Source organism: Leopardus geoffroyi, chromosome A2 (genome assembly GCF_018350155.1).
Source record: "Leopardus geoffroyi isolate Oge1 chromosome A2, O.geoffroyi_Oge1_pat1.0, whole genome shotgun sequence".
NCBI lineage: Eukaryota > Metazoa > Chordata > Mammalia > Carnivora > Felidae > Leopardus > Leopardus geoffroyi.
In genome coordinates, this window is record NC_059331.1 from 451,192 (window position 1) to 476,960 (window position 25,769).

The 25,769-nt window shown below is 63.8% G+C and overlaps 1 protein-coding gene across 8 annotated transcripts in view; it reads left to right on the forward strand.

Moving 5' to 3' along the window:
• The window catches only part of ARID3A (AT-rich interaction domain 3A), a 32,263-nt gene extending 9,591 nt beyond the window's left edge, over positions 1-22,672 (forward strand). For all 8 annotated transcript variants that reach the window (XM_045491147.1, XM_045491151.1, XM_045491148.1 and 5 more), the window contains 6 exons: positions 12,032-12,104; positions 15,209-15,392; positions 15,593-15,840; positions 17,608-17,904; positions 18,613-18,711; positions 19,159-22,672. In XM_045491147.1, the coding sequence (XP_045347103.1) occupies positions 12,032-12,104; positions 15,209-15,392; positions 15,593-15,840; positions 17,608-17,904; positions 18,613-18,711; positions 19,159-19,346 (1,089 nt within the window). In that variant the 3' untranslated portion in view covers positions 19,347-22,672. The remainder of the gene's footprint in view (positions 1-12,031; positions 12,105-15,208; positions 15,393-15,592; positions 15,841-17,607; positions 17,905-18,612; positions 18,712-19,158) is intronic.
• Positions 22,673-25,769: the final 3,097 nt, after the last annotated feature.

A 25,769-nucleotide genomic window follows, 5' to 3' on the forward strand; every position in this document is an offset into this window, starting at 1 on the left:
AGCAGGCCCGGCCCAACGCAGAGTGAGGCTGGGGTCACATTTCATTTGTTTTCTGGCCCTTTCATCTCGGTTAGGTTTTTTTTCGTATTTTGTTTTTTCCTAGTTGTAGAAGATACAAGGCTGCTTTTTTAACTCCCATTTTTGATTCCAGAAATAACACCGGCTACCAGTCTCATGGAAGGAGAAAGGGAATTTGCTGGCCTTCCTTTGGCCATTCATGTCCAGAAATGTGTCCTGTAAGGTGTCAAAGTGCTGTGTCTCGGGCTGCCAGGCTGGCCGCTGCTCCTGTCCTCACTCAGTGTCTCTGTGGATCCGAGCGCTCCCCGTCGCTGGCTTCTCCTTAGCTACTGTGGTTTCCTCGTGGGGCTGACGACAACAGTGTCTGTTTCCCTGCTTGCCTGTTGTAAATGATGCTGCCATGAACATCTTTGGCCCTGGGCAACGTAGGGTGGGGGTGGGGATTTGGGGAGGAGCTGACAGATTTTCTTTGTCTTGCCTGGGAGCCCCCGAGGCTGCAGGGAGCCCTTAGGGATTAGGGCTGGGCCAGGGGGAAGGTTGAGGAGAAGGTTGCCCAGATGCTCTGGGGCTGGGGCTTTGCGGGATACGTAAGAGTTTGCTAGATGGAGAGAGAGAGATAGAGTGTGCGTCTGGGAACCATGTGGCTGGAACATCCAGTAGGAGGGGTGGGGGTGAGCAGACATTAGGGCAGACGAAAGGTGGGCTCTAGGGGAGCCTTGGCAGGGTCTGGAGTGGGGCAAGTGAGCGATATGGGCGGACCCCTCTGGGCCTGTGGTCCGGACAGGACTGGAAGAGGCTCAGTCTGCTGGGCCAGGGGCGAAGGATGAAAATGTTTCTGGTGGAAGAGGGTGTCCTGAACAGAGGGCACAGCCTGGGCAAAGGTTTAGAGGTCAGACAGTAGGTCCTGAACCTGGCGACATCCGTCTGCCGTGCTTGGAACAGAGTGGGCAGCAGGCCAGGCCCTGTGTGTCCTGGGGCCTGTCTCTGATGCCCAGCCTCTTCCTGTGGCGCCAGGAGCCCAGGGCCGTGTGCTTGGGGGCGGGGAGGGTGTTGAGAAGCCCCTGGGAACTTGGCCTACCCCGCCTGGGGCAGCGCCTGCCTCATCAAAGCCGCTGTGGCTGCTGGCACGGAGCCAGCGGGCCGTGGCGGGCATGGGGAGGGTGCCCGCCCGCCAGCCCCTGGCACTGTGCCCCTGCCCGTGCCAGCCCTGGGAACCGCACTGACTCAGCGGAAGAACCTTATCTGGCCCCTGCGCCGCCACCAGCCACCCAGTCACCGCCGTGGGGTCACGGCCGCCGGGGCCTGGCCCCACGCCCACCACCCGTTCCCCACCCTAGTGGCCGCTGCCAAGCTCCCGGCCCGCCCCACGCTTTCTAATAACACACGCAGCCACTGCAGGGAGTGGTGCCCAGCGGGCAGTGTCCACGTTCTGTGTCCGGTTAGGGGATGGGCACGGGTGAGCCACACAGGGTGCAGCCCTCAGACGTGGGGGTGTGGGGGGGGCAGGTACGGGGTCCCCGGGACCTGGGGGGCGGGGGGGGCAGTCTCCAAGGGCCCCGTGTTTGCTGGCATCTGTGTTCACCGGAGCGGGGGGTCTGGGGGCATCCTGGGGCCCTCCGGGTGTTTGTAACCCACGCGTGTGCTGATGCTGAGGCTTTCCTGTGTGTTCATCTGAACGTCCTGGAGCCATGCGAACTCCCCTGCAGCGTCTTTTATGCGTATCTGTCGCCTCGGAGGTGTGTTTGTGCGTCCCCTCGCCTGCTGTGATCGTGCACATGTGCACGGGCACCGCGTGACGGGTCCCTCCCCTTCGTGGACGTGTTGGTGTATGTCCTGAGGTCTGGATGTGCTTGTGGAAGGCCGGGCCCATGTGTTTCAGAGTGTGGGGAGCCCAGTGCATTGCATGTCCCCTGGGTCCCTGTGTGATGGGCTGACCATCCCCCGTGGCTGTGTGCAAATACAGGGAGCTGGAGGCCCGCGTACGTGTGAGCCTGGTGTGTCCACGCCCCCCCCCCACCCCCCGCGATGGGCTCACCTTGGCCCTGAAGCGTGAGGTCGAGGTGCGACCCATTAGCCATTACCCAGAAAGTCACATTATCCAAGTCAGTGATGGCTTCAACTGGCCCTGGGGTCAGCTCAACCTCCGAACCTGCCTGCCCCCTGCTGATGCTCCCCAGGGAGCCCTGAGGTGTGAACAGGGCCTGGGGGCAGGTTGCGGGGGCGAGGGGGGGCGCTGCCAAGCTCAATTCCTTCTTCAGCTCTGTGGGATCTTGGGCAGGGACAAGCTCTCCCTGACCCAGAGGTGTCGTGGGGGGGGGGGGGGGGCTGCTGGGTGGGGCTCTGCCCTCTCCGTGCCTTAGTTTCCCTGTCTGCTTCGTAAACCCCCTGTCCCTAAGTTTCCAGATCCCGGGGCCGGCATCGCCCCTGGGGACGTGGAGGGGCGTCTCCCTGGCTGTTTGCAGCCGCCCCGTGACCCCATTTACAGACGCTGTCGCCCTGCTGGGTCAGGGGAGCGGCTGGGGGTGCAGGCTGGTGGGTGGGCACGCGCAGAGGGCGGGGCACGGACCGCCCCTTCTCCGCTGGCCAGGCTGCACGCGGCCGAGGACAATTGGGGGGGTCACGGGGTTAAACGGTAACCAGTCTGCCTATTGAAGGCCCCAGCACGGGACGCGGCCTTGCCCCGCTGGCAGGGGTCTTGTCGGGTGTGTGGGGGGGTGGGGCACAGAGCCAGCACCACCCACCACCCCCTCCAGACCAGGCCCGGCACCTCGGGGCCACACTCTGGTCCTCCCTGACAAGGAAAGGGGACAAACAGAAACATTCCAGGAAGAAACGCGCTGTGCGCTGAGGGTAGTCAGTCCCCCGGACTCCACGTCTGCAGGGACGCCAGGACGTGGGTTTGGGAACGGTCTCCTCGGGTGTCGTTAGTTGAGATGAGCCTGTGCTGGAGTGGGGGGGGGGCCCTGAGTCCGATGACCCGTGTCCCTGTAAGAAGAGAGCCTTGCGGGCGGACCTCAGGCAGCCGCGGGAGGCCTGGCCTCCTGTGGACCCTCCGTGGGGATTGGTTGGGGGCGGGGTCGCGGCCGGGATTCGGGCGGGAAGTGCCAGGCTGTGCCCCCGCGAGTGTGCCTGCCTGAGCCTGGTCCTTCCACGAGAGCGCGGGGTGTCTGCTGTGAACCAGCCTGCGTCCTGGGCCCTGGGGACGCATCCGTGGACAAAGCAGGCAGAGGAGGCCGTCCCGCGGCGTGGGGGTGTGGGGCCCAGTGGGCTGGGCTGGCACCGTGGCAAGGGCGGGCTGTCTGGGGCCATTATCTTCGAGAGAGTGAGGGTGTGTCTTGTTTGTGTGTCTGGCTGGAAGGGAGTGTCTGTGCCTGTGCCAGGGACCACGTTGAGGTGGCGTGGCCTGCCAATCCATGGGGAAGGCCGTGGGTCTGTGTGCGCCCTTGGCCGTGTACGGGGGCTGTGGGTGTGTCTGGGCAGGGTGGTGGGTCTTGGGGTTTCTCTCTAGGTGCGGTGGCCCCTGGGGGTGGGTCTCACATCTGCCCAGGCTGGCGTGGTGGGGGGTGGCCTTGGGCCCTAGTTCCTGGTCCAGCTGTGTCCCTGTCTGCTTCGTGAGGGGTCTCTGAGGGTCCCCCCCCCCCCGGTGGCACCTGCCCAGTCCCCCGGCCCCAGGGGCTCCCCGTGGCAGGCCAGGTGGGGGCTGCTAACTTTCCTAGTGTTTTTCATCGCCCCCCACTTTGTGACCAGATGCACAGATGTTTCCCCAGGATTCGGGCTGGCTGGAACCAGTGTGGCCTGCCAGGGTCACCTGGCTTCTTGCCGGGGGAGCTGGGCCTGGAGCCGGGTCCCTGGTTGCTCTGCCTCCCCCGGCCCCCCCCCCCCCCCCCCCCCGCACCATGCTTTCTCCTCAGCTGCCACTTTCCCAGGTGGCCCCTGCCCATGGTGGCCTGGGGACAGTCTACGCACTCGCTGACTGGGTGCCGGATTCTGGGAAGGACAGCGGGGCTTGAGGTCTCTCATCTCTCTCTGGCCCCCGCAAGGGGCCAGAGGGCCCAGCCACCGGCCCATTGCTGTCTGTGCCCCCCCTGCGAGCCTCAGTTTCCCTGTCTGTGAACCGGGCAGCGTTAGAGCGAGTGCTGGTTGTTGCTGTAGTTAATTAGCACTCGGGCGTCCTGGCAGAGGAGTGGTGGGGCGGAGCGGGCGCCAGCCGCGTGCTGCCTGGGGCTGCCCCTCCGTGTCCGGCTCCTCTTGTCCCTAGGACGGTGGCCCACGCGGAGGTGGGATGCCCAGGAGGTAAGCTCTGGTGGTCCCGCTCAGCCGCTGGCCTCCCCGGGGCAGACCCAATCCTTCCTTGTGTCCTCCATTCGGGTTCTGGCAGAGGCTCCTGTGGGTGTGCCCAGCGGGGACCCCGGGGCCCCTTCCTCTCGACTCCTGGGCGGAGGGAGGGAGGCGGGGGGCAGCCCCCTGGCTCTCTGCACTGGGCGCAGGCTGGCCGGCGATGGCAGGACGGGGACAGCACAGCCAGGGCAGGGACATCTTTCTGAGCCTTCCCAGCCACCAGGAAATTCCCTTTCAGAGAAAACCCCGTGATGGGACTTTTAGTTTCTGGGCGCCGGGCCCTGGCCACAGCACTGGACCCCTGGCCGCTCGGAGCCGGGAGCCAGGTGGGAGCAGCGAGGCTGTTTGGTGACCCTTGTACGAAATGCCCCAAGGCCGAGTGCGACATTGGGTATCTAACTGCTTGGGGTTGAGGGGAGAAGATTCAGGATTCTTGGCTTTTTGGCCTGAAGCATTTGCCCAGAGTGCCAGGTGCTTTAGGGCAGGGTCTCTCCCCAGCCCTGCGAGGCTCCACACGGCCTGGGGCACCCGAGGGCCGGGTCCTGGGTTCCGGGCTGCCCTGCAGGTTTCTCTCAGCCCCCCTGCTTCCTGGTCCGAGGTGGGCTCCCCTCGGCCAGTGGGTGAGGGGCCCCCACAGGGACTGGAGGCCGGCGGGATTTGCCTGTCATTTGCATGCTGCGTGGGGCGAGGAATTGCCGCTTCCCCACCTCTTCCTAGAATTGTTCCTCAGCCGCCCTCCATCGAGGGTGCGTTCTCAGGGCTGGACCTGTGGGTATGCCCCCGTGGGCCTCGGTTTCCCCAGCTTTGGCATGGTGCTGGCGGGCGATCAGCTTGTCTGGCCATCAAGGTGGTTCCTCCCCCGTCCCCCACCCCCAGCTACATCCTGGTCCCCCAGGTCCCCACCTCGATGCCGCAGGCGCCCCTGCCCACTTCACTGAGGCCCCGGGGTGGCCCTGGCCGTGCAGAAGGCCGACCGGGAGAGGACGGCAGTGTGGTGTCGGGGCACATGCCCGGCCCGCACAATCTGGAAATCCAGAAAGAAGTGCCCCTAAGCTTCAGTTCCACGTTAAGCCTTATGACTCGTTTCTGGAGCTTTTTATTAATATCTGTCATGGGTGGGGTGCCGTCTTTTCAGAGAGGGGCACATGGCCGGCCGGGGGTGCGAGGCCGAGCGGACAGATGTTTGTGCCCTGCCCAGAATCACTTCCTCAATCTCCTGCGAGCCCCGTGGGCTCACCACATCTGTGTGGAGGAGGCTGAGCCGGCGCTGACGGGAAATGAAAGGCGGCCTGGTCGCCCAGGCGGGTGCCCCAGGGGTCAGGTGCACCAGGAGGGCGGCTCACGGGAAGGGCGCGAGGTCGCCCAGACGTCGCCTAAGGCCCTGCTGCGTGCGGCAGCCAGTGACCCCCGCCCCCGGGGCCACTGCGCCTGCCTCGGATCCCGCCGTGTCCCCCACTGGCCTGCGGTTCTCTTGGGCAGCGTCCAGCAGCAGCCTCGACGTACAGAAGGTGCTCAACGTGGCTGCAAAACGGGTTGTCTCGGCCGACGCCTGTGGGCTGACCCAGCTCCCGCGCGGCGTCCACCTCTTCCGAGAGGTGTCGTGGGAGTTTCCACGGCAGAATTTTCCCTCAGGTGCAAAACTCCCCGGGAGCCCGGCCGGGCCGTCCGCTGGCCTGCGTGCTTGCAGCGCAGGGACGGGGCACCGGCTTCCTGGTCACGTCATCCCTGCCCCCTGCGGTGGGTAGACTGGGGCTCGGAGCACAGACAGGGAGGGTTCCCCACTCTGGGTTCTCCCACCCGACCCACCTCCCCGCCAGTTGCCCGCTGAGCTCCAACCTTTCTTCGTTCAGCACGTGGCTCCGGGGTCACTGTCGCGAGGGGTGGGGCCCGAGCGTTGCCACGTTGGGGCCGTGCCACCTTGGACGAGGCGAGCTGTTGGCGGTCCACAGATGCTGCCAGGAGACCTGCCCTCTGCCCACCTCCGTTTCCCCAGGTGCACAGTGGCCTGGAGGAGTGGTGGGGAGGCCCAGTGGTTGCCGCCCTGCCTGCCCGGCCCCAGCACCTGCGGCTCTTTCTGTGAATGGGGGAGGCTGGGGCGGCCCCCAGGGACTCTGTTCCCGGCCCACCTGGGGCCCCGGCGACAAGGCTGGACGTGCTGAGTCATCTCGGTCGGTGGGGAGAGGCTTTGTGCGGGGGGATGGGAGGGGGCCCAGGGCCGAGAGCCTCGGTGAGCCTCCTTCCTTCCTTCGTTAGCGGGCGCCGAGCCCAGCACCCGCAGCCCCCAGACCTGCCCTTGGGGGCTCTCGTCTGGGTGTGGGGGCAGCCCTTCGCCGAACGAGCACAGTCGTATGCCCGGTGACAGACGCTGGGGGCGGTGGGGGTGCGGAGCCTCACTGGCCGTGCTGCCCCGGCCCGGGGGTCAGACCCGGCCGCGGGAGCAGAGGCTTCGGTGGGAGGAGGGCTCCAGCTGGACCTGGCGTTATACTGCAGAGGGGCCGGTGTGGTGGGGCAGAGGTGCCTCGGGGAGCAGCTGCTGGGCCTGGAAAGCAGGAAGCCTGGGCTTTATCCTGACAGCGATAGGGAGCCATGGTCGGCTTTAGAGCAGAGGAGACCCGATGGCATCTGTCTGTAGAGATGAAAGGTCCCTGGACCCTCTGCCCCTGGGAGCCTGCATCTGGTTTACTGTCCTGGTCAGTCTCCGGGGGGGGGGTGCGGGGGATAAAAAGCTGTTGCCAGCTTCTCTGCTGTTTCACTTTGCCTTCAGGAGTTACGGTGAATAAATCCTTCTCCCAAACCCTGAGGATGTAAAGACAGGCGAGGGTATACCGATGTGTGTTAGCAGCAGGCCCGTAAGGACAGCCCTGCGCCCACCGGCGGGTAACGGACAAGCAGCGCGTCCACCCACACGCGCGGGAATGCCACTCGCCTCCAGCAGGCGCGTCCACAGGCGGGAAGGGGGCTCGTGGGGGCGGGGCCTGGCTGACCCGGTTGGGTTTGGGAAGATGGAATGTTCTGGAATTACATAGAGATGGTGGTGGCGTAACTCCGTGAACACACTCGATGCCGCCGAAATACTTGGAGATGGTGAATTCTGTGTGATGTGGATCTCACTCCTGTGGATCCTTTTTTTCCAGGTTTAGAGACAAGTAGGTGAGGTTACACACTTAGCGTCCTGGGCCCCCCGGCCCTGCCTGTGACGCTGCCACCCACCGACCCTGGTTCCGGGCCATGGAGGAGGACACACTCCTGGTGTCCTGTAAGCCGTGTTGGGCACTGCAACAGCAAGCCTTTCTAACTGGCTTCCTGTCCTTGGCATTGCTCTGCCTTCCCTTCCTTGGTGGCTTGGGGCTCACGGGCCCCGGAACGGCAGGCACCGGGCTTTCTTGATGTTTCCTAATTTTGGTTCCTCTCTCTGCCTTGTAAGGACAGCGGCGGCCTCCACCGCCCCCCCCACCCAACCCCGGGTCTCCCTGCGGGCCCAGCAGCCTCCTCCTCAGGTGGAGCCCTGCGGACTTTGGAGCCGCCTGGGTGGCAGGAGGGGGCCTGAGCAGACACCGTTAAAGGGGCAAAGGTCCTCCCAGGGGCCCTGCAGTTGGCGGTTGCTTTACAGCCTGGGCCCCTCGGCCTTGGGCTGGACGCCGCCCCCCCCCCCCCCCCCCCGGCCCCCGTGGTGGGCTGGGAACCGGCTTGGGGTTGCCCAGGTGGGGCCTCCTGGGGATGTGATCTTGTCGGAGCCTCATGCCTGGGGAGGGGGCCGCTTGGTGCCCTCCCCGCACAAGCACGTCCCCAGGCCAGGCCCCTCGCTTTGCGGTCTTGGTGGCCAAGGGTGGGGGGAGGGGGGGAGGGGTCCCCCGCCGAGGGTGAGCTCCCTGGCCTCTGCAGGGCAGCTGAAGGCCCCCACCCCAGCTCCCAGATACACAACTTGACCTGGTCAGCGGTATGGCCCGCTGACCAACAAGGAGTCTCCTAGCACAGACAATGCTCTTTAACCACAAACAAGAATTTCCTGTTTGCCCATCCTGCGCTTGGGGGTGGGGAGCACTTACCTTGTTTTTGCCACTACCTGGGCCTCCCACACGGCTGCCCCTCAGTGAGAGCACTCGGGAAGGGGTGAGGGCAGGAGGGGCGGCCAGTGTGCGCAGCCAGGTCTCGGGTGGGGGACACGGGATGGGACAGGAGCTCATGCTCAGACTGCCGGGAGAAAGCCCTCTGGCTGCTGCGTGGGGTGACCAGGGAGGCTTGGCCCTACCCGCTCTGTGCCTCAGTTTCCTTTTCTGTGAAGTGGGTGGGGCTGGGGTGGGGAAGACCACTTGGCAACAAGGGGTCCCCCGGCCTCCATCACCCTCCGCCACAGCCGAGAGACAGGCAGGGGGCCCGTGGGGGGCTGGGTGTACCCCCCTGACGCGGCCGGCTGGGGCCCAGGGAGGGGCATGGCTGCCCCTTTCCCTGGCGGAAAGCTGGGGCCCCCAGCTGCCCGTCTGCCCAGCGTAGGATGTCACTCGCCCACAGCATGAGCCTTGTGGGGCACAGAACAGCTCTGGAAAAGGGTTAGTGGCCCCATCCCGTGGCACACTGAGAAATCAAGGCCCGTGTGTTAAGCAGCCGCCTGGGACCCGGTTGTAGACATTGGGGACGAAGCAGACAGGGTCTATGTGACCTTCTGCTGGGGCACACGGGCCTGTGGCCAGCCCCACGTGTAAATCCACGTGGCTCGGGCAGTGGGAGGGCAGGGGAAGAGCGTCAGTAAACGAGAAAGTCGCCCACGGTCAGTAAACATGTTCCAGTGGGAGCAGAGCGTGTGCCACGGAGACGGGGCAGCAGCCGTGACCCCGGGGGGCGGGGGCCCCGTAGGGGGGGCGGGTTTGAGGAGAGAGCGGGACTCGAGAAGCCAGCGGGGGCGGTCCAGGCGGGAGGCGCTGCTGGGGCAGAGGCGCCGACGTGGGACTGGTTTGGAAGCTGGAGGAAGTGGGAGGGGCGGGGGGGGTCTCCGGGGCCCTCGTGGGCTGCAGGGCCGTTGGAGGGTGGCTGGTGCCACTAGGTCAGGCGGGGCCAGGGTGAGATCCCGAGACCGGCGCGGGTCGTCTGTCTCGGCCCTCGGCCCGAGGGAGGGGCTCCGGCGGCTTCGCGGGTGTCCAGCCTGGGTTTGCGGCCGTGGCAGGCGACTGGTTTCAGTGCCCCCTGGCCCACCTCAAGCGGGGCAGAGGCCTGGGCCGAGCGCGGGATGTGTCGTGTCCCCGCGCCGTGAGTTGGAGCCTCGTGAGGACAGGCGGTGGGCGTGCCGGCCTGCAGTGGGGCCCGGACACCGCCCCCCATGCCCCCGTCCCTCCGGCCTGGCCGGGGCAGCAGGGGAGCGGAACTTGGGGCCTGAGCCCCATAAAGCTGGGGTGGCCTTTACTGCCTGCCTTTGTTGTCAGCTGCCCACAGCAACAGCCGTTAAAGCGGCCTCCCCCCGGCAGCCGGGGGCCCGGCACATCCCCCTTTACGGCCTCGAACAATACCCTGGCCCCACGGGGTCTGACTAGGCCCTGCCACAGGCCTGTCCACCCACCATTTGGCCTGGGGGCTAACAGCTCCCCCCTCTAGCCAGCCGCGAGGTCTCGGGGGAGCTGGTCTCCATCCTGAGCCTCAGTTTCCCCGCCTGGGATACAGGGGTCACGACGGTTCCTGGAGCTCCAGGTGAAGCGGTCGTGTTCATGGTGAGCTGTCCTCACGAATGGGAGGACTGAGGCAGGAGGGGCACTGAGGTCTCTCGGGACCGGGTCCAGGGAGGTTCAGGCAGGGTGGACACCACCCCCCCCCGCCCCCGCCCCAGGTCGGGATCTCACAGATGTTGCCGCCTATCAGGAGGGGCCCGTGTGCGCGGCCGTGGCAATGACCACAGACCGTGAGACTGAAACAGCAGGAATTTGTTTTCCCGAATTCTGGAGCCAGGTGTCCGAGATCCGGGTGGGGCGGGGCCATGCTCCCCCGCGGCTCCAAGGAGGGTCTTTCCTGCCTCTTGCCGCCTCTGGTGTGGCCGGCGGCCCCTGGCGGCCCTCAGTTGTGGCCTCGTCCTCACACGGCCTTCTCTGTGGCTGTGTCTCTTCTCCTAGAAGGACACGTGTTGTGGGATTAGGGCCACCCTATCCCGAGTACGACCTCAGCTTAACTGACCACATCCTCCACGACCCCATTTCCAGATCAGATCGCACAGGTGGGGGTTCGGGTGGAGGTGAACCTGGGGACTCCAAAACGTGCTGATGCCCCTCTGCCCAGGCTGGCCCACACTGAGGCAAGTCAGGGATCACCCAACGACCATTTATTCACCGACTGCCGTGTGCTTGACCCCACCTAGACACTAGTGACAAACCACACGAAGCCCCCACATCCCACACGAGCGGGCCGACAGGAGACCCGACCGGCGTGTAGTCCCACGGGACATGGTGCAGGAAGGGTCAGGGAGGAGAGTGGGTGTGAGGTCCCAGGAGGGGGGTGTGCGTGGCAGGGTGTGTGGGCGGGAGAGGCGGGGACGGGGCAGGGGAGGATGGCCGAGGTCCACCTGCAGGCCACACACCCTCAGGCAGGGGGAGGCGTGGGGCCTCCCTGACCACCATAAATCAGCACAGGAATGTAGCTGGCCAGCCTGGCTGGGGCAGGGCAGAGACAAAGACTCAGCCTGGACCACCCCGGCCTGTGCCCGGAGGCCTCGCGTTGTTGTCTCTGTTCCACCGCTGGGGGAACCAAGCCCCAGAGAGGGGAGGGAGGCCGAGGGGCGGCCAGCCCCGGAGACCCTGCCTCCGAAGCCCCTGGGGATGTGGCAGGCGGCAGGCGCTGGGCGTTGGCGTGTTCTTGGGCCCTAATGATGGACTGTCCCAGCCGGGGCTGATTGGTGGTTTCAAGGCCCCCCACAGGCCTGATCCCTCTGGGTCCATTCCCCAGGGCTTAACGTGAAGGTTGCTCTTTGCCGCCGCCCCCCTCCAACTTCACTCTCCAGTCACCTCTGCTGCCGGCCCCTGGGAGCAGGTGGTCAGTGCAGCCGGGGACCCCCGAGCCCCTCACCCAATGACTGGAGAGCCCAGGGCAGAGTCTGGGCCAAAGGGCCCTGACATTCCCAGGCTCTGGGTTCTCGCCTGCCTCCGGGCCTCAATTTCCTCATCTACAAAACAGAGCCGCCTCTCGGGGGGCAGCACCACCGGCGTTGTCTGTCTGGGACGAATGGTGTCTCCCAAGTGACATGTCAAGACCCAGCTCCCGGCCCGAGAACGAGCTCCTGTGGGGAGCAGGGTCTTTGCAGGTGTCGTTAGTTAAGGGGGAGACGAGGGGGCCCAATCCAGTGGGGGGTGTCCTCAAAGAAGCAGGGTTCCGACAGGTGCACGGAGGACACCTGGGGCTCCAGGAGCGGGCCAGCAGGAGGGACCCGCCTCAGGAGACCCCTGGGTCTGGGCGCTGCCCTTCAGGGCTGCAGGAGACTCAACCTTTGTTCTGAGGGGCCCAGCATGTGGCTTGGAGGCGGCCAACCACCGTGGGAGACACACGCGGGTACCTGTGTCTTCATCTGAACCTGGGGCCGGGCTCTTTAGGCTCCGTGGGGCCTCAGGACCTCGGACCTGCCTCTGCCGGCCGCCCCTCAGTGGGGATGTGGTGCCCGTGCCCAAGCGCTGACACCGGCTGACCCTTCCCCTCCCTGACCCCACAGCTCTACGAACTGGACGGGGACCCCAAGAGGAAGGAGTTCCTGGACGACTTGTTCAGCTTCATGCAGAAGCGAGGTGAGGCTCGCCCACGGGGGTCCTGGGGACTGGCGCCTGCTTGGCAGTCGGGTCTGATGGGGGAGGCACAGGTGGGAGCGTCTAAGGGGTAGGTCCTTGGGTAGGAGGTGTCTGGTCCCCAACCCAGAACCGTCAGGTCAGGCCTTTTTTTGCTGCCGAGACCCGTGGTGCGATGGAGTCCTGGCTCCCAGGGACCCCCAGCCGCCGCCCCCAGGGTCCCCTGCAGCAGAGCTGGCCTCCAGGGAGCAGAGGTGGACGGCCAGGAGGGCAGCTGGGCCCCGGGACAATAGGATAGAAGTTCCTCGGGTTGGCTTCCCGGCCTTCGTGGTCTTGACACTGGTGTTCCGTGGCTGCTGGTGCAAGGCCAGTCCCGGCCCCTCCCCTGTGCCTACGGGGTGGGCGGGGGGCTCAGTTCCCCCGTCTGTAAGACGGGCCAGGAACAGTTGCCACTGTGTGGCGGCACCCCACACATGCTGAGCACAGGGCTGCATTTATGAAGTGCCAACAGCGTACCAGGCCAAGCCCCCGCCTCTGCAGCCCGTCCCACCCCCTGGGTCTGGGGTGTCGTGGATGCCGAACACGGCCCGGCCGGGAAATGCCTGGTGACCGAGGCCTGGAGAACAGGAAGATGACCGGGAGCAAAGGCCCAAGGGGCAGGGACCGGTCTGGGTGGACGTCCCGGTGGGGAAGCTGAGACCCAGACCCCAGGGGGTCCCCCGCACACCCCCACGCGTGGCCTCGGCTCTGAGCTGCCACGGGGCGAGAGGCCTGGCCGGCCGGGGGCCCTGAGGGCACCCACTGCACGGTGGAGCTCATTCCTCTGCCTGCTAGACAGCCCGCCTCGTGGGCCGTTCAGGGAAGGAAACTGAGGCCGGGGAGGGGATGCATCCTCCGAGCCCTGAGGCAGGAAGGGGCGGGCCCAGCTGGGGTGCTGCAGGGTCCACCTGGGGCCGCTGCAGGGGCTGGCCGCCGCTGGCTTTGTCCAGGGCCTCTTTGCGCCCCTCCCTCTCGAACAGCCTCTGTAAACACAGGCCCAGCCGCCCAGCGGAAGGGAAGGGCAGGGGGCTGCGGCCTTCGCATTAACCCCTCCCGTGCCGGGGCTGGGGGAATCCAGACCCGGTCCTGGGGTGGGGGCCCCCTCCTTGTTATCACTGGGACCAGTCACATCCAGGGCCCGCTGCCCACCGTGTGGTCAGAGAGATCCTCCCCCACTCGCTTTATCGACCCGTCCACACCTGCCGGAGCCCCCCTCCCCCCCCCCCCGCCCCCACCACCCTGCCGTGGGGCCCCGAGCTCCCCGGCCCAGAGCCCACTCATCCCGCCCGAGACTGGGCCTGATGTCCTGGAGGTCGGGAAGTACCGTGAGCCGCCCTTGGGTATGGGTGAGGCGGGGGCCGCACGGGACCGTGAGGGTCGCCGAGCCGGGCTCCCCTGGAGGGCAGGGAGCGACAAACTCCTCTGCAACCCTCAGAACCCAGCCCCAAGTGCCCCTGTCCCTTGCCATCTTCTTGGACCCTCCCCTTCTGTAACTGGCAGGCTTTGGGGCTGAGAGTGCGGTAGACCCCTCCCCCCTGGGCCCCGGACACCATGCCCTGCATCCCACGAGCCCTCCTTCACTCCAGACACAGAGAAAGTAATTTTTTTTCACGTCACAAAGGAGAAGGCTCTGAGAATTCTCTGGGGGCTGGGAACGTCTCACGCGGGAGGGGTCCTGGCTGCGCCCCACCCTCCTGCTGTTTCCTTGAAGACCTCCCCACCCTCCTTATCTCCCTGCTGCCCCCACTGCCCCTGTCCTCCACCGGTGCCCCTCTGCTCTCCACCCTGCTCCTTCTGTAAACATCCGTCCAGGCCCTGTGCAGAGCCAGGGCGCGGGGTCCCCAGAGGGTCTTTTGTGTGATTCTTTCTGTTCTCAGTGCAGAACCTGAACCAGTGTCCCAGGTGGGCCGGGGCTGGGTGAGCCCCTGACACTTGTCGCTTTTTCCTCTCTCCCTCTCGGGCTGAAACATGGAATTGTGTAGGATCGGCCAGCGGGGGGGGGTAGTCTGAGCTCCAGCTTTCTCCACCCTCTCCGGGTTGTCCTCAGTTAGTGGGGGTCTTGAAACCTGGAAAGGACAGAAGTGGCAGGAGGTGACCCCAGAGCATCTGGCTCTGAGGCCCAGGAACCAGGGTCCCAGGAGCGTGGACCGGCTGGCCCCTCGCGTGAAGCTGGGCTGGCCCTTCTCCAGGAGCCACAGCCCGGGGCCTCCGTTTGCCCATCTCTGGGGTGCGACGACGTGCCCTGTAGGCTGTGACGCGGGCCGGTCACATCTCACTGTTGTTTCCTGAGCCCACGCCATGTGCCAGACTGGGCTCCAGGGGATCTGAGCCGGGCGACCCCAGCTGACCAGGACAGCAGCCAGGGGCCAGATGGTACAGCAGAGTTTCAGCGGCAGGGAGAGTCGAAACGGGGGCTTCTCCACTCTCGGCCGAGAAGGTGCCAGACAGGCTGGGCCACGGGCTTCTGCATCAGGGGCACGTGAGGAGGACAGGGACGGCAGCAGTTATGAGGGTCGGTGTGGGTGGAAAAGGGGACCGGCCCGCCACCCCGCTCTCTCAGCTGCAGGGTGGATTAGCCAAGTGCTGCCTCCTCACGGCTGCAAACCCCTGGGAACCCCGGGACCCCGAGGGCACCGGCCTCGGGGACGCAGGCGGGTTGTTTTGGCCACTGTGCTTGTTGATGGAGCCACACTCACAAGGGCCATGTTTCTCACACACGTCCCCAGGTTGGCCCCGCAGCCTGTCCCGGGTCTCTGTACCCCCGGGTGAGCCTCTGATGGAGACACGGGCCCCCTTGTGCTCTCTCAAGGGGGGGTTCCCCCGGCGATTCTACCCCCAGGAGACACATGGATGTCTGTGGTTGTCATGACCGGAGAGCGCCTGGCCTCGAGGGGGCGGGGCCGGGGAGCTGCTGAGGCCCCGCAGAGGATATCCTGCCCCCGTGTGCCCGCGACAGGAGAGACCTCTCTGGACAGGCGGTTGGCTGTACACATGCCGTCTGCTGCGCCTGTGGCTCTGCCCCCCCCCCCCCCCCCACTAAACCTGCACTCCCTGCCCCGCCCCTGCAGGGACGCCCGTGAACCGCATCCCCATCATGGCCAAGCAGGTGCTTGACCTGTTCATGCTGTACGTGCTGGTGACGGAGAAGGGCGGCCTGGTGGAGGTCATCAACAAGAAGCTGTGGAGGGAGATCACCAAAGGCCTCAACCTGCCCACGTCCATCACCAGCGCTGCCTTCACCCTGCGGACCCAGTGAGTGCCCGCCGGCGCCCCGCATAGGGGAGGCGGGAGGGGCGGGAGGGGCCGGGGGGCCGCGGAGAGCCAGTCCTGACGTCAGGGTGCGGGTTGAGGACGGTCCGCCCCGAGCTCACTCGGCTGGGTGGCGGGATTGGCGAGGGCGGTCCTGGGGGGGCCCCGGCGCCATCCTGTCCCTGCCCCTGCCCCCGCCGCAGGTACATGAAGTACTTGTATCCCTACGAGTGTGAGAAGCGCGGCCTCAGCAACCCCAACGAGCTGCAGGCGGCCATCGACAGCAACCGGCGGGAGGGCCGGCGCCAGAGTTTCGGGGGCTCCCTGTTCGCCTACTCGCCGGGCGGGGCCCACGGCATGCTGTCCTCGCCCAAGCTGCCCGTGCCCTCCCTGGGCCTGGCCGCCAGCACCAACGGCAGCTCCATCACCCCGGCCCCCAAGATCAAGAAAGGTAAGGGCCCGCGCGTCCCTGGGGCCCGGACCCCATTCTGCTGCGGCCCGGGCTTTCTGACCCCCCTCTGGGTGCTGCGCCCCCCAGTGGGCGTGACTAAGCCGGGCCCTTCTCCCAACCCCAGAGCAAGCAGACATCACTAATCGTTCAGGATCGGGCACCGTTTCCCAGCCCGTGCCTGCGGCAGACATTACTAATCGAGCACCGCTTCCCCAGTCGGAGCTGCTGCACCCGTTTCTGACTGGGCGCCCGGTTCCTTCCCAATCCCTTGGCCGGTGTTACTAGCAAATTACTGTAGCGTCGCCCGAGTTCTGCCTGTGGGCGGCAGTATTGATGGCCGGAGTTTTTCCGGTCCCTTGCCCACGGCAGACCTTACTAGCCGATTGCTGAATTCTTTTCCCTTTGAGCTTCAGGACCTTCTCAACACTGTCCAGCAGGGACCGTCAGGGGTGTGGTGTGGGCCCACCCCACTGGCCCTTCAACCTTCCCCGAACCTAGTGCTGGGTGTGTCTGGGCAGCTCACTGGCCCCTCCTGGGCCCGGCTTTCCTGCTGGGGAAACGGGAAAGCGATCCCTTCTTTGTGGGTTTGTGGAAGGAGAGCCTTTGGTGTGTCCGGCCCCCAGCGGGCAGCGGGCCCAGTTTTCGAATGCCTGGTAGGGGGCCCCCCCATTCGTGGCAGGCACCACCAGCCGATCACAGCCTTCTCACCCAGCGGGCCTCTGAATCCTTCCTAGCACGGAAACACCAACGGCACACGTGGCGGTGTGGCCTCAAGCAGGCGAAGCCCGCTGCGTGTCTCTCACCTGCCACCTGGGCTGGGACTCCCTGCCTCCTGGGGTGGCCGGGGGATCCAGCGTGATCCCCGCGACTTAGGCCTGGTCAGATCCTAGGCGAATGGGGTCCCATTAGCGTCACTCAGCCCTCTGTGGACCTCAGTTTACCTACCCCCACCCCTGGGGAGCTCCGGTGATGCCCACGAGTCAGTATAAACGTCCGCCGGGCGTGAGGCCTCATGCGGGAGCTGGGGAGGTGCTGGCCGGCAGGGAGGAGGGTTTTCTGATGGCTGAGGTGGTGTTTGAGTGAGCCCAGAAGACGGGGACAAAGGAGAGAGTGCCAAAGACCCTGGCAGAGGTGGGGGCGGGGGGGGGGGGTCGCCCAGCATGCAGGCAGCGCCGGGACAGGCATGGGCAGAAGAGTCGGGAAAAGAAAAGACAGCAGGTCACGGTGGGACCAGCGGGTAGAAACCGCGATGGGGACATTTGCTTCGACCACAGAGGAGGTGAATGGTTGGCAGCTGGTTCTGGGTTCGAGTCCCGGCTCCGCGCCCCCCACCCCCACCCCCTGTGGCTTTGGCAACATTTCCACATCCTCCGAGCTGCCTCCCCCGTGAAGCGGCCGTAAGAGGGTGGAGGCAGGCGCGCGAGTGTCGAGACAGCCTCTCGAGGCGGTTCGAGCCGAGCGCGTCAGACGAGACACGTGGCGCTTCCCAGTTGCTCCAACTAGTGCCGTCCGCAGCAAGTGCTGTGACAGTGTCTCCGTGCGACGTCCGTGCTGGATGCGACAGTGACACTGTCGGTCCCGTCGCGGCGGTACCCGGTGTCGGGCTGACCTTAGATCTGGCAGCGCTCGCCTGCTTCCGCGGAGAGGACGTGCGCACCCCGTGGGCGGAGGTGTCCAGGCGCATGCGCGGTCCTGCCGCGGGCGGAGGGCCGCACCGGGCCGCTGCGGGTCCCTCCTGCCCACCGACTCTTCTTCTCTCCCGTCTAGAGGAGGACTCGGCCATCCCTATCACGGTGCCCGGCCGCCTGCCGGTCTCCCTGGCGGGTCACCCTGTGGTGGCCGCCCAGGCGGCAGCGGTGCAAGCGGCGGCGGCCCAGGCGGCCGTGGCGGCCCAGGCGGCCGCCCTGGAGCAGCTTCGGGAGAAGCTGGAGTCCGGGGAGCCGCCTGAGAAGAAGATGGCCCTCGTGACTGAGGAGCAGCAGCGGCTTGTGCAGCGGGCCCTGCAGCAGAACTTCTTGGCCATGACGGCCCAGCTGCCCATGAGCATCCGCATCAACAGCCAAGGTAGCAACCCGGGGCCCGAACCCTCCCTGCTGCGTGCGCCCGTAACAAAGTAAGGGCCTCGTAGTCAACATATGTAAAGAGTGCCTGCAAACCAATAAGAAAAAAAAAAAGCTAACCCCATAAAAGACCCGGGCAGCGGTGACGAGTAGTAAGTTCACGTGGAAAGCCGACTCGGGGATCTGCGCGTTAGCGAGGAGACGCCCGTCGGAGTTTGATAGTATGGAATGTCGGTCAGGATACGGGAACGTGGGCCCACCCGGTCTCGCTGGTGGGAGTCTAAGGAGGTGACAGTTGGGCAACCTCTTCCCAAAATAGAAAACATTCTTGCCCTGCGGCCCAGTGGTTCTCCTGGGATCTGCCGCAGACGCTCCAGGAAGCACACGTAGCCGAGGGCGCTTCCCTGCGGTCACTGGCGTGATGCTGCTTGTGATAGTGGAGCCTTGAAGCCACTCGTGTGTCCATCAGCAGGGGATGGAACGAGTCAAGTCTAGACGGCTCTGTGGCCGTTAAGACCCGTCATCACGACAAAAGCCAGTTTTAGGCAGATACGTTCTTCCTCGGTAAATATTTATTGACTACCTACTGTGTGTGCCGGTGACAGATCCGGTCCGCGCTCGGTGACTCGTGAAGTCCAGCGGGGGTGACGGAAGCAGGCCCTCGCACAGACGTGTGTGTGACTGCGGATGGCTGTGTTTCTTCTTCCCACAGCCTGCGAGAGCCGCCAGGACTCGGCTGCGAACTTGACCAGCCCCAATGGCAGCAACAGTATTAGCATGTCGGTGGAGATTAACGGGATCATGTACACAGGTAGGACCAGCCGGGCCCCACGCCGTCCTTGGGCGCTTGTCTCCCCGTTAACTCGGGAGCCCCGGGTCGCCCCTATCCCCCGGGCCGGCCGGCCGGCGCCCACATGAGACCGCAGCGAGGTGGTCCGCACGGCGTCCGTAGCACGGTGCTGGGCCCACAGCAGCTGCTCAGAAGGCAGACCCCTTGTCGCGTTCGTCCTGTGGCAGGTGGTATTGACGAGTTCCTTCTCAGCAACCCGAGTAGTCAGCCAGGAGCTCCCCCGGGCCACCGGGAGGTGCCGTGGACACAGAGCGGCTCCGCTGCTAAGGGAGGGCGACTCCCAGGGACGGAGAAGGGGGGGACCTGTGGCCTCCCTCTCCCCACAGCCCCCATGGGTGACTTTGTGGGGTGTCAGTGCTCAGGACCTTTCGAGTCGGTGACGTGTTTCTCCTCCTGTCCTCGCATTAGGAGTGCTGTTTGCTCAGCCACCGTCCGCTCCCAGCAAAGGCGGTGGTGGTGGCAGCCGGGGAGGGACCAGCGGGACCACCAGCAGCAGCAGCAGCAGCAGCAGCAGCAGCAGCACGGGCAGCCAGGCCGGGCCGGCGGGCTTGTCCACACCTGCCACGTCTTCTACCTCAAATAACTCATTGCCTTAACCGCACCACTCCCCACCTGCCACCCCCCCCCCGCCCCTGCCTGGGTGGGGGGTCGAGGTGGGCCACGCAGGGACCGGGACGGCGGAAGATACGGGTGGGGAGGGGAGGTATCCACAAAGGAGCCACAGCTAACGCCAAAAAGAAAAGAAAAAAATATATACATATATATATATATATAAAGAAAATTTAATAAAACAGGGGAAAACCAAGGAACACTTGAATTACTCAGGTTTCGGACATTCAGAGACACGAATTGTGAGAACAGCAAAGGAAATCGGAAAAGAGAGAGGCATATATCTCCTAGGCTTTCCTGCAGCCCTGCCGGACCGACCGACTGACTGGGGTCTGGGGTCTGGGGTGTGTTTGGACCAGTTGCCATGGGAGGCCAATCCTGTTTACCTCATACATCTCTGCACTGTGTGTTTTCATTTTTGTCTGTTTTTTTTTTTTTTTTTTTTTTTTTTTTTTGCCTTTTTTTTTTTCCTATTCATCACACACCACACCCAGCTCCTTGTGTTGAATGAAACCCCTGAGCCACGATCAGTAGAGTTTTTTTTCTCGTTGCTTTTTGGGAACTTTTTTTTCTTTTTTTTTTTTTTTTTTTTAAGAAACAGTGATAGTCAAACTCTATAGGGTTTTTAAGAGGTTTCGGGGTTTTGTTTTGTAAATAATCTATTTTATTCTTGGGGGAGGAATCAAACCTTAGGAAAAGGATATATATATATATCTATATATTTGTGTTCATTCAGGGAAACTGGACTTGAAAATGCAAAAAAAAAAAAAAAAGAAAGAAAAGTAATACCCTTTTTATTTTCCCATAACTGATTCGGGTTCCCTGTGCGTTTCCTGTAGCGCAGTGGGCGGCTGGCAGGCCCAGAGCCAGGAGAGGTGATGAACTCAGGTGCTACGGGGGGTGGGGGGGTGGGGGCAGGCGCGAATTCAGACCGGTGACCGGCGAGGCGACCGTGACATCCGTGGTCCTGTTTGTTTGCCGTGCTTTTCGTGCTGGCGCTGCGGCAGGCAGAGGCTGGAAGTCTTAAGTAGAAAGCGCCGGGTGAAGGACCTCGGCGAGGGAGGGGGCTCCCTCCGCCTGGCCAGCCCCCGGGCTCCTGTCTCAGGGATGAATGTGGCCTGGGGGCTCCCGAGTGAAAGGGCTACTCCGGGAGATTATCCATACTGGGGACGGGGTGAGCCGGGCTTAGCTCAGGGCGAGGTTTTTGGGGCCACGGCATCCTGAACCCCCCCCCCCCCCCCAATTCTCTTCTCCTTAACTGTCGCCTTTTTCTCTCTTGGCCCCTTTTGCTTGGGGCCACACCTCCCCGCAGGAACTAAAGTAACTGAATGGAGACCACACCAGGTCCCCACACGCCCCCGTCCTCCTGGTTAGAAGGTGGGTGTCGGGGGGGGAGGGGGGGGGAGGGGCACCGCTGGAGGGAGGGGGTTATTGCAGTGGCTGGTGATGGGCCTCAGGAGGCGGCAGTGTCTGCCCCAGGCGGGTCTGGGGACTTTCTTGGCTGCCCTGCCGTCCCGTGTCCCCGTGGACCAGGTGGTGTTGGGTAGTGTTTTCACACGGTGCGGGATTTTCGTTTGGGGAGGGGGTGGCTGGGCTGTTCCCGGGGCGAGGCTGTACTCTCTACTTGGGCTCAGGAGCCCAGCTTCAGGAGGCTGAGGGGCAGTGCCAGCCTGGCGGCCTCCCAGCTTCCCCCACGCAGGCATCACCCTGTAGCCTTGGAGACCTGGGGGCAGGGGGAGGTCCTGAGCCCCCCAGGTCTGGGTTTTCTGTTATGTGGGGCTTTGGTGTGTGTTTGGAAGGCAACCCCTTTCTTTGGGATATCTCAGGGTCGTTGACACCCCCACACCCCACCCTTTCAGGAGTGGGTGGCAGGAGTGGGGTTTCCTCTCTGCTTTTCCTTCTAGAAGGTTCTGCCCTTCCCGTCTGTCACTGCAGCAGCACAATCATTGTGGGAGGGGGATCCCTTGTCCCCGGGCACAGTCGGGCTCCACGCGAGAACCTGGGAGCCCCTGCCCCTTCTCTCCTCCCGCCCCGAACTGCCCCGTGGGCGCCCTGGGCCCACGTGGGCGGGGGGGGGGGGGGGGGGGGCTCTGCAGCGCTTTCTTCCTACCTCAGGTCTGACTCTTGATGCCAAAACCCGTGCCCGGGCCTGGCCCTCTGCGGCCGGCCCAGGGTCTCCGCAGGGACGTGCACCTGTCCCCTCGACTCCCCCCCCCACCCCCGCCCGTGGGCCCCCTCCCCCTGGAAAGCCTGTGCGCTCGCTTTGTTCGTGCGTGTGCCGTGTGTCCACGTGTGTCTTGTGGGTGGTGTGGCCTCCCGGATGTAACGCAGGGTGTGGCCCGCTGTTCCAGGGGTGACTGTAGGGACAGGTGGGGGCGGGGCTTGGGCGGGGCTCGGGGCCGGGTCCCACCCTCCAGGCCACGGCAGGGGCGGCTGTGGGCCTGCGAGCCGGTGGGGCCCTCCCCTGCCTCTGCCTTAGGTGCCCGCGTTCAGCCCCCTGCCACTGCGGTCTCTGGGCTCAGGGAAGGGGAGGCTTTCTGGGGTGCGGATGGGCACCCCCTTATGCAAACCCGGGTGGGGACGGGGGCGGCTATGTCCTGGCTGGTGCACTGTTGGTTCCAGAGCGGGTGGACCCCAGACTCAGGGCGGAGAGGGGCTCCCTGGGGCTGTCTTGCTGGAGGTGTTGCTTCTAGAATCTTCCGTGTGCCCACCCCCGAGCTGGGGGCTGGGCTGTCTGGGGGCGGGCAGGCGCGGTAGTCTCCATTCCTCTGCATTTGTAAACCCACTTTCACTGTATCACTTTTGCCCACTGTCTCCTTTTTTCCCCCTTAACTTTGCTTCTGCGTTTTTTCTTGGCAAACATGAATTCAGCCTTTCATTCCTGACAGAAATTTCAGTTTCTCTGGGGTTTGTCAGACGGCGTGGGTACCGCGCCAGGACTCAGGTTAAAGTGAAAAAAACTTCCAAAAAAAAAAAAAAAAAAAAAGGTTTAAAACGACTCTACCTCTGGCCGGGCCCGGCCTGTCGCGCCCTGGTAAGACTTCAGTGTTTGCAGAACATTCAGGTATTAAAAGGGAAAAAAAAAAAAAAAAAAAAAAAAAAAGATGAAAGACCAAAAAAAAAAAAAAAAAAAGGAAAGAAAGAAAAAAAAGGTGTGTGATTTTGAAATTTAAAAGAACACTGAAAGTTTACATTTTATAACATTATTATGCAGATTGTATTTAAACTTCAAAAATATTTAAGACAATTGTAACCCTGTAAAGCTGATGAGGTATTAAAACAAGACAAAACACTTCTGACTTTTAACAGAAAATGCGTCCTGTGGTGGTTTTTTTCGTGGGGGGGGGGGGGCATCAGAGGTTGTCACACTAGGGAACTCCTGGCACCAAGGGGTGGGGCCCAGGAGCCCCCCGCCCCCAAATGCCAGCTGTGTCCGGGGGACGGGCCCTGGCTAAGCCATTCCTCGGCATCCCCCTTCTGAGAGTGGGCGTGTGGCCATTTGCTCGTCTCTGGGGACTTGGTGGTACAAAGGCTGTTTTAGGGATGGGGGGGGGACCTCGGTGGCAGGGCCGGGCCTCCCAGCCTTTCCCCCCCTCAGGCCAGCTCTCCTGCCTGCAGGGTCCCTTGGCCCCCAGCGCTGTCACTGTGGGATTTCTAACCTAGGCCCCCTGGGCGCGGCCTTCTCTGCCAGTCCCTCATCCATCTGGAAACTTCCGCAGCACTCTGCCTTGTTTCTGCTGCCTCTGCTTCTGGGCCACCCGGGGCGCCCCTCAGCTCGACTGGCCGGACAGGCGCGTGGGGGGTGCCCGCGTGGAGTCCCCCACCCCACTGGAGCAGGGCCCGGCCTGCCCCCACCTGCCTTCCCGCCCTCTGTGCTTTGGCTCGAGGTTTCACGTTGTAGGATTCGTTGGTGCGGCCTGAGAAACCAGACCCCAGGGGTGGGGTCGGGCCTCCGCGCAGACGGAAGGGGGCCCCCCCGGGCGCCCTGCCTCCGAACCCAAACCACACTGGCTCCGCAGCTTTGTGGCTGGGAGAGATTTTCTGGGACGTCCGCCCCACTCGCCCTCGTGACACCCGCACACAGGCTGTGCCGGGCTCAAGGTCAGCGAGGCCTGCAGCGGGCACGCCCCACCTCCCCCTGGCCGGCCCCTCCCGCCCGGGTCAGCCCCCCCAAGGCCGCACCAGGAACGGGGGACAGCCAGCCACCCCTCCGGTCCGAGCTGGCGGTTGCCCTGGTTCATCCACACGCTTTCCGCACCTGCTAGAAGTACGTCCTGGGCCCAGCCTCCATGGGCCTGGGGGCCAGGAGAGGTCGGAGGACAGGTCACCCACCTTCCTCTAGGGCCCCTCCCCCTCACACACCGGAGATAAAGCAAAATCCTTTAAAAAGGGAAAACGCTCCTTCTTGCAAACCGGCCCGGCCGGTGCTCCCCTTCATTCCTCCGCCGAAGAGCCCCTGAGGTCACACGGCCCCTGGGGGACCAGGGAGGCGGCAGGCCCCCCGTCACCGCCCGCCCCGCCTCCCGGAACCCGGCAGCCTCTGTCCCCCTGGCCTCCCGCTCCGCGTCCAGCCAGCAGAGCTGAGGGAACCTGCAAGGCACCAGGGCTCGGAGCCGGTGCCGGAAGGGATGCCTGAGCAAGAGGGTTCTCACCGAGTCCTCTGCCTTCCCTCCCACCACGCGTGGCCCTGACGGGGCTGCCCTGGGAAGGGGCCTGTGGGCCAGGACGCCAGAAAGGGCGGTCGGTTTGTTTCTTCAGCGTGTACCCACTGCCTACAAACGGGAGGTGCTCAATAATGAAAAAATAATAACGAATGAGAACTCGGGGCTTAGGGGCACCTGCACGGCTCAGTCGATTAAGCGTCCGGCTCCTGATTTCCACTCAGGTTACGATCTCACGGTTCGTGGGACTGAGCCCCGTGTCCGGCTCCGTGGGATTCTCTCCCTCTCTCCCTCTGCCCCTCCCCTGCTCCCTTGCGCTCTCTTTCTCTCAAAAACAAAAAAGAATTCGGGGCTTACTGGGGTGGCGGTGGGGGAACCGTATCTGTGCCTCGGTTTCCCCCATCCTGCTTCTGCCCCTCTAGCCACACACTACAGACTTGGATTTGGGACCAGGCATCCAGCTGGCACCAAGGAGGTCTGGTGACAGGGGAGGTCCCTGGACGCCCCCTCCCCCCCCCCCAAAGTGTGGCTGTAGCCTTTCTCTTCTGACACAACTGGTCTGTCCTCATTCCACGCTGGCTGGGCTGGGGGTGGGGTGACCTCTGACCTCCTGTGAGGAGAGGAGGGGGAAGGAGGCCTGTGAGGGGCCAGGACTGCGATCCAGCTGTCGCTTGGGCCTGCCCCTGCCTGAGTGCCAGCAACCAGCATCCTCCGGGCATCAAGCCCCCTCACACTCTGGCACCCGTCTGCACAGTTGGTCGTTCTGCAACCCACATCTGCTGGGCCTGCCCCTGTGTCCTGGATCCCAGGGATCTGGAGACTTCCAGGCCAGACTTCCTGGAAGCAGACGCAGACCCAGGACCCAGATCCCGTAGCTACGGGAAACTACAGTAGCTGCAGTGGCTGTGCATGTGGGGAAACTGAGGCCCAGAACTTCACAGTGATTTGCCTCACAGCTCAGAAGTGCAGGTTCAAGGGGCGCCTGGGTGGCGATCGAGTGTCCGGACTATGGCTCAGGCCACGACAATCTCTCGGTTCATGAGTTCAAGCCCCATGTCGGGCTCTGTGCTGACAGCTCAGAGCCTGGAGCCTGCGTTGCGTTGTCTCCTCCTCTCTCTTGGCCCCTCCCAGGCTCACACTCTCTCTCTCTCTCAAAAATTTTTAAAAATTGAAAAAAAAAAAAAAAAGTGCAGATTCAAGCCTTGAGCCGATGTTTAGAAGAAAGGCCATCAGGGTCCACTCCTGGGAGCCCCACAGTGACATTCTCAAACACATTCTCAAACCAGATTCCACGGAGCGCCAGGGACTCAGGATTCAAAGATTTGATTTTGGGAAACCAATGTTTGAAAAGCGTAAATTAGCATTCCAGGCATTTTGTTTTTCTTATTCACACTTTTTTTTTTAATGTTTATTTTTTTTAAAATTTTTTTTTCAATGTTTATTTATTTTTGGGACAGAGAGAGACAGAGCATGAACGGGGGAGGGGCAGAGAGAGAGGGAGACACAGAATCGGAAACAGGCTCCAGGCTCCGAGCCATCAGCCCAGAGCCTGACGCGGGGCTCGAACTCCCGGACCGCGAGATCGTGACCTGAGCCAAAGTCGGACGCTTCACCGACTGAGCCACCCAGGCGCCCCTATGTTTATTTATTTTTGAGAGAGACAGTGTGAGCGGGGGAGGGGCAGAGAGAGAGGGAGACACAGAGCCCGACGCAGGGCTTGAACTCATGAACCGGAGATCATGACCTGAA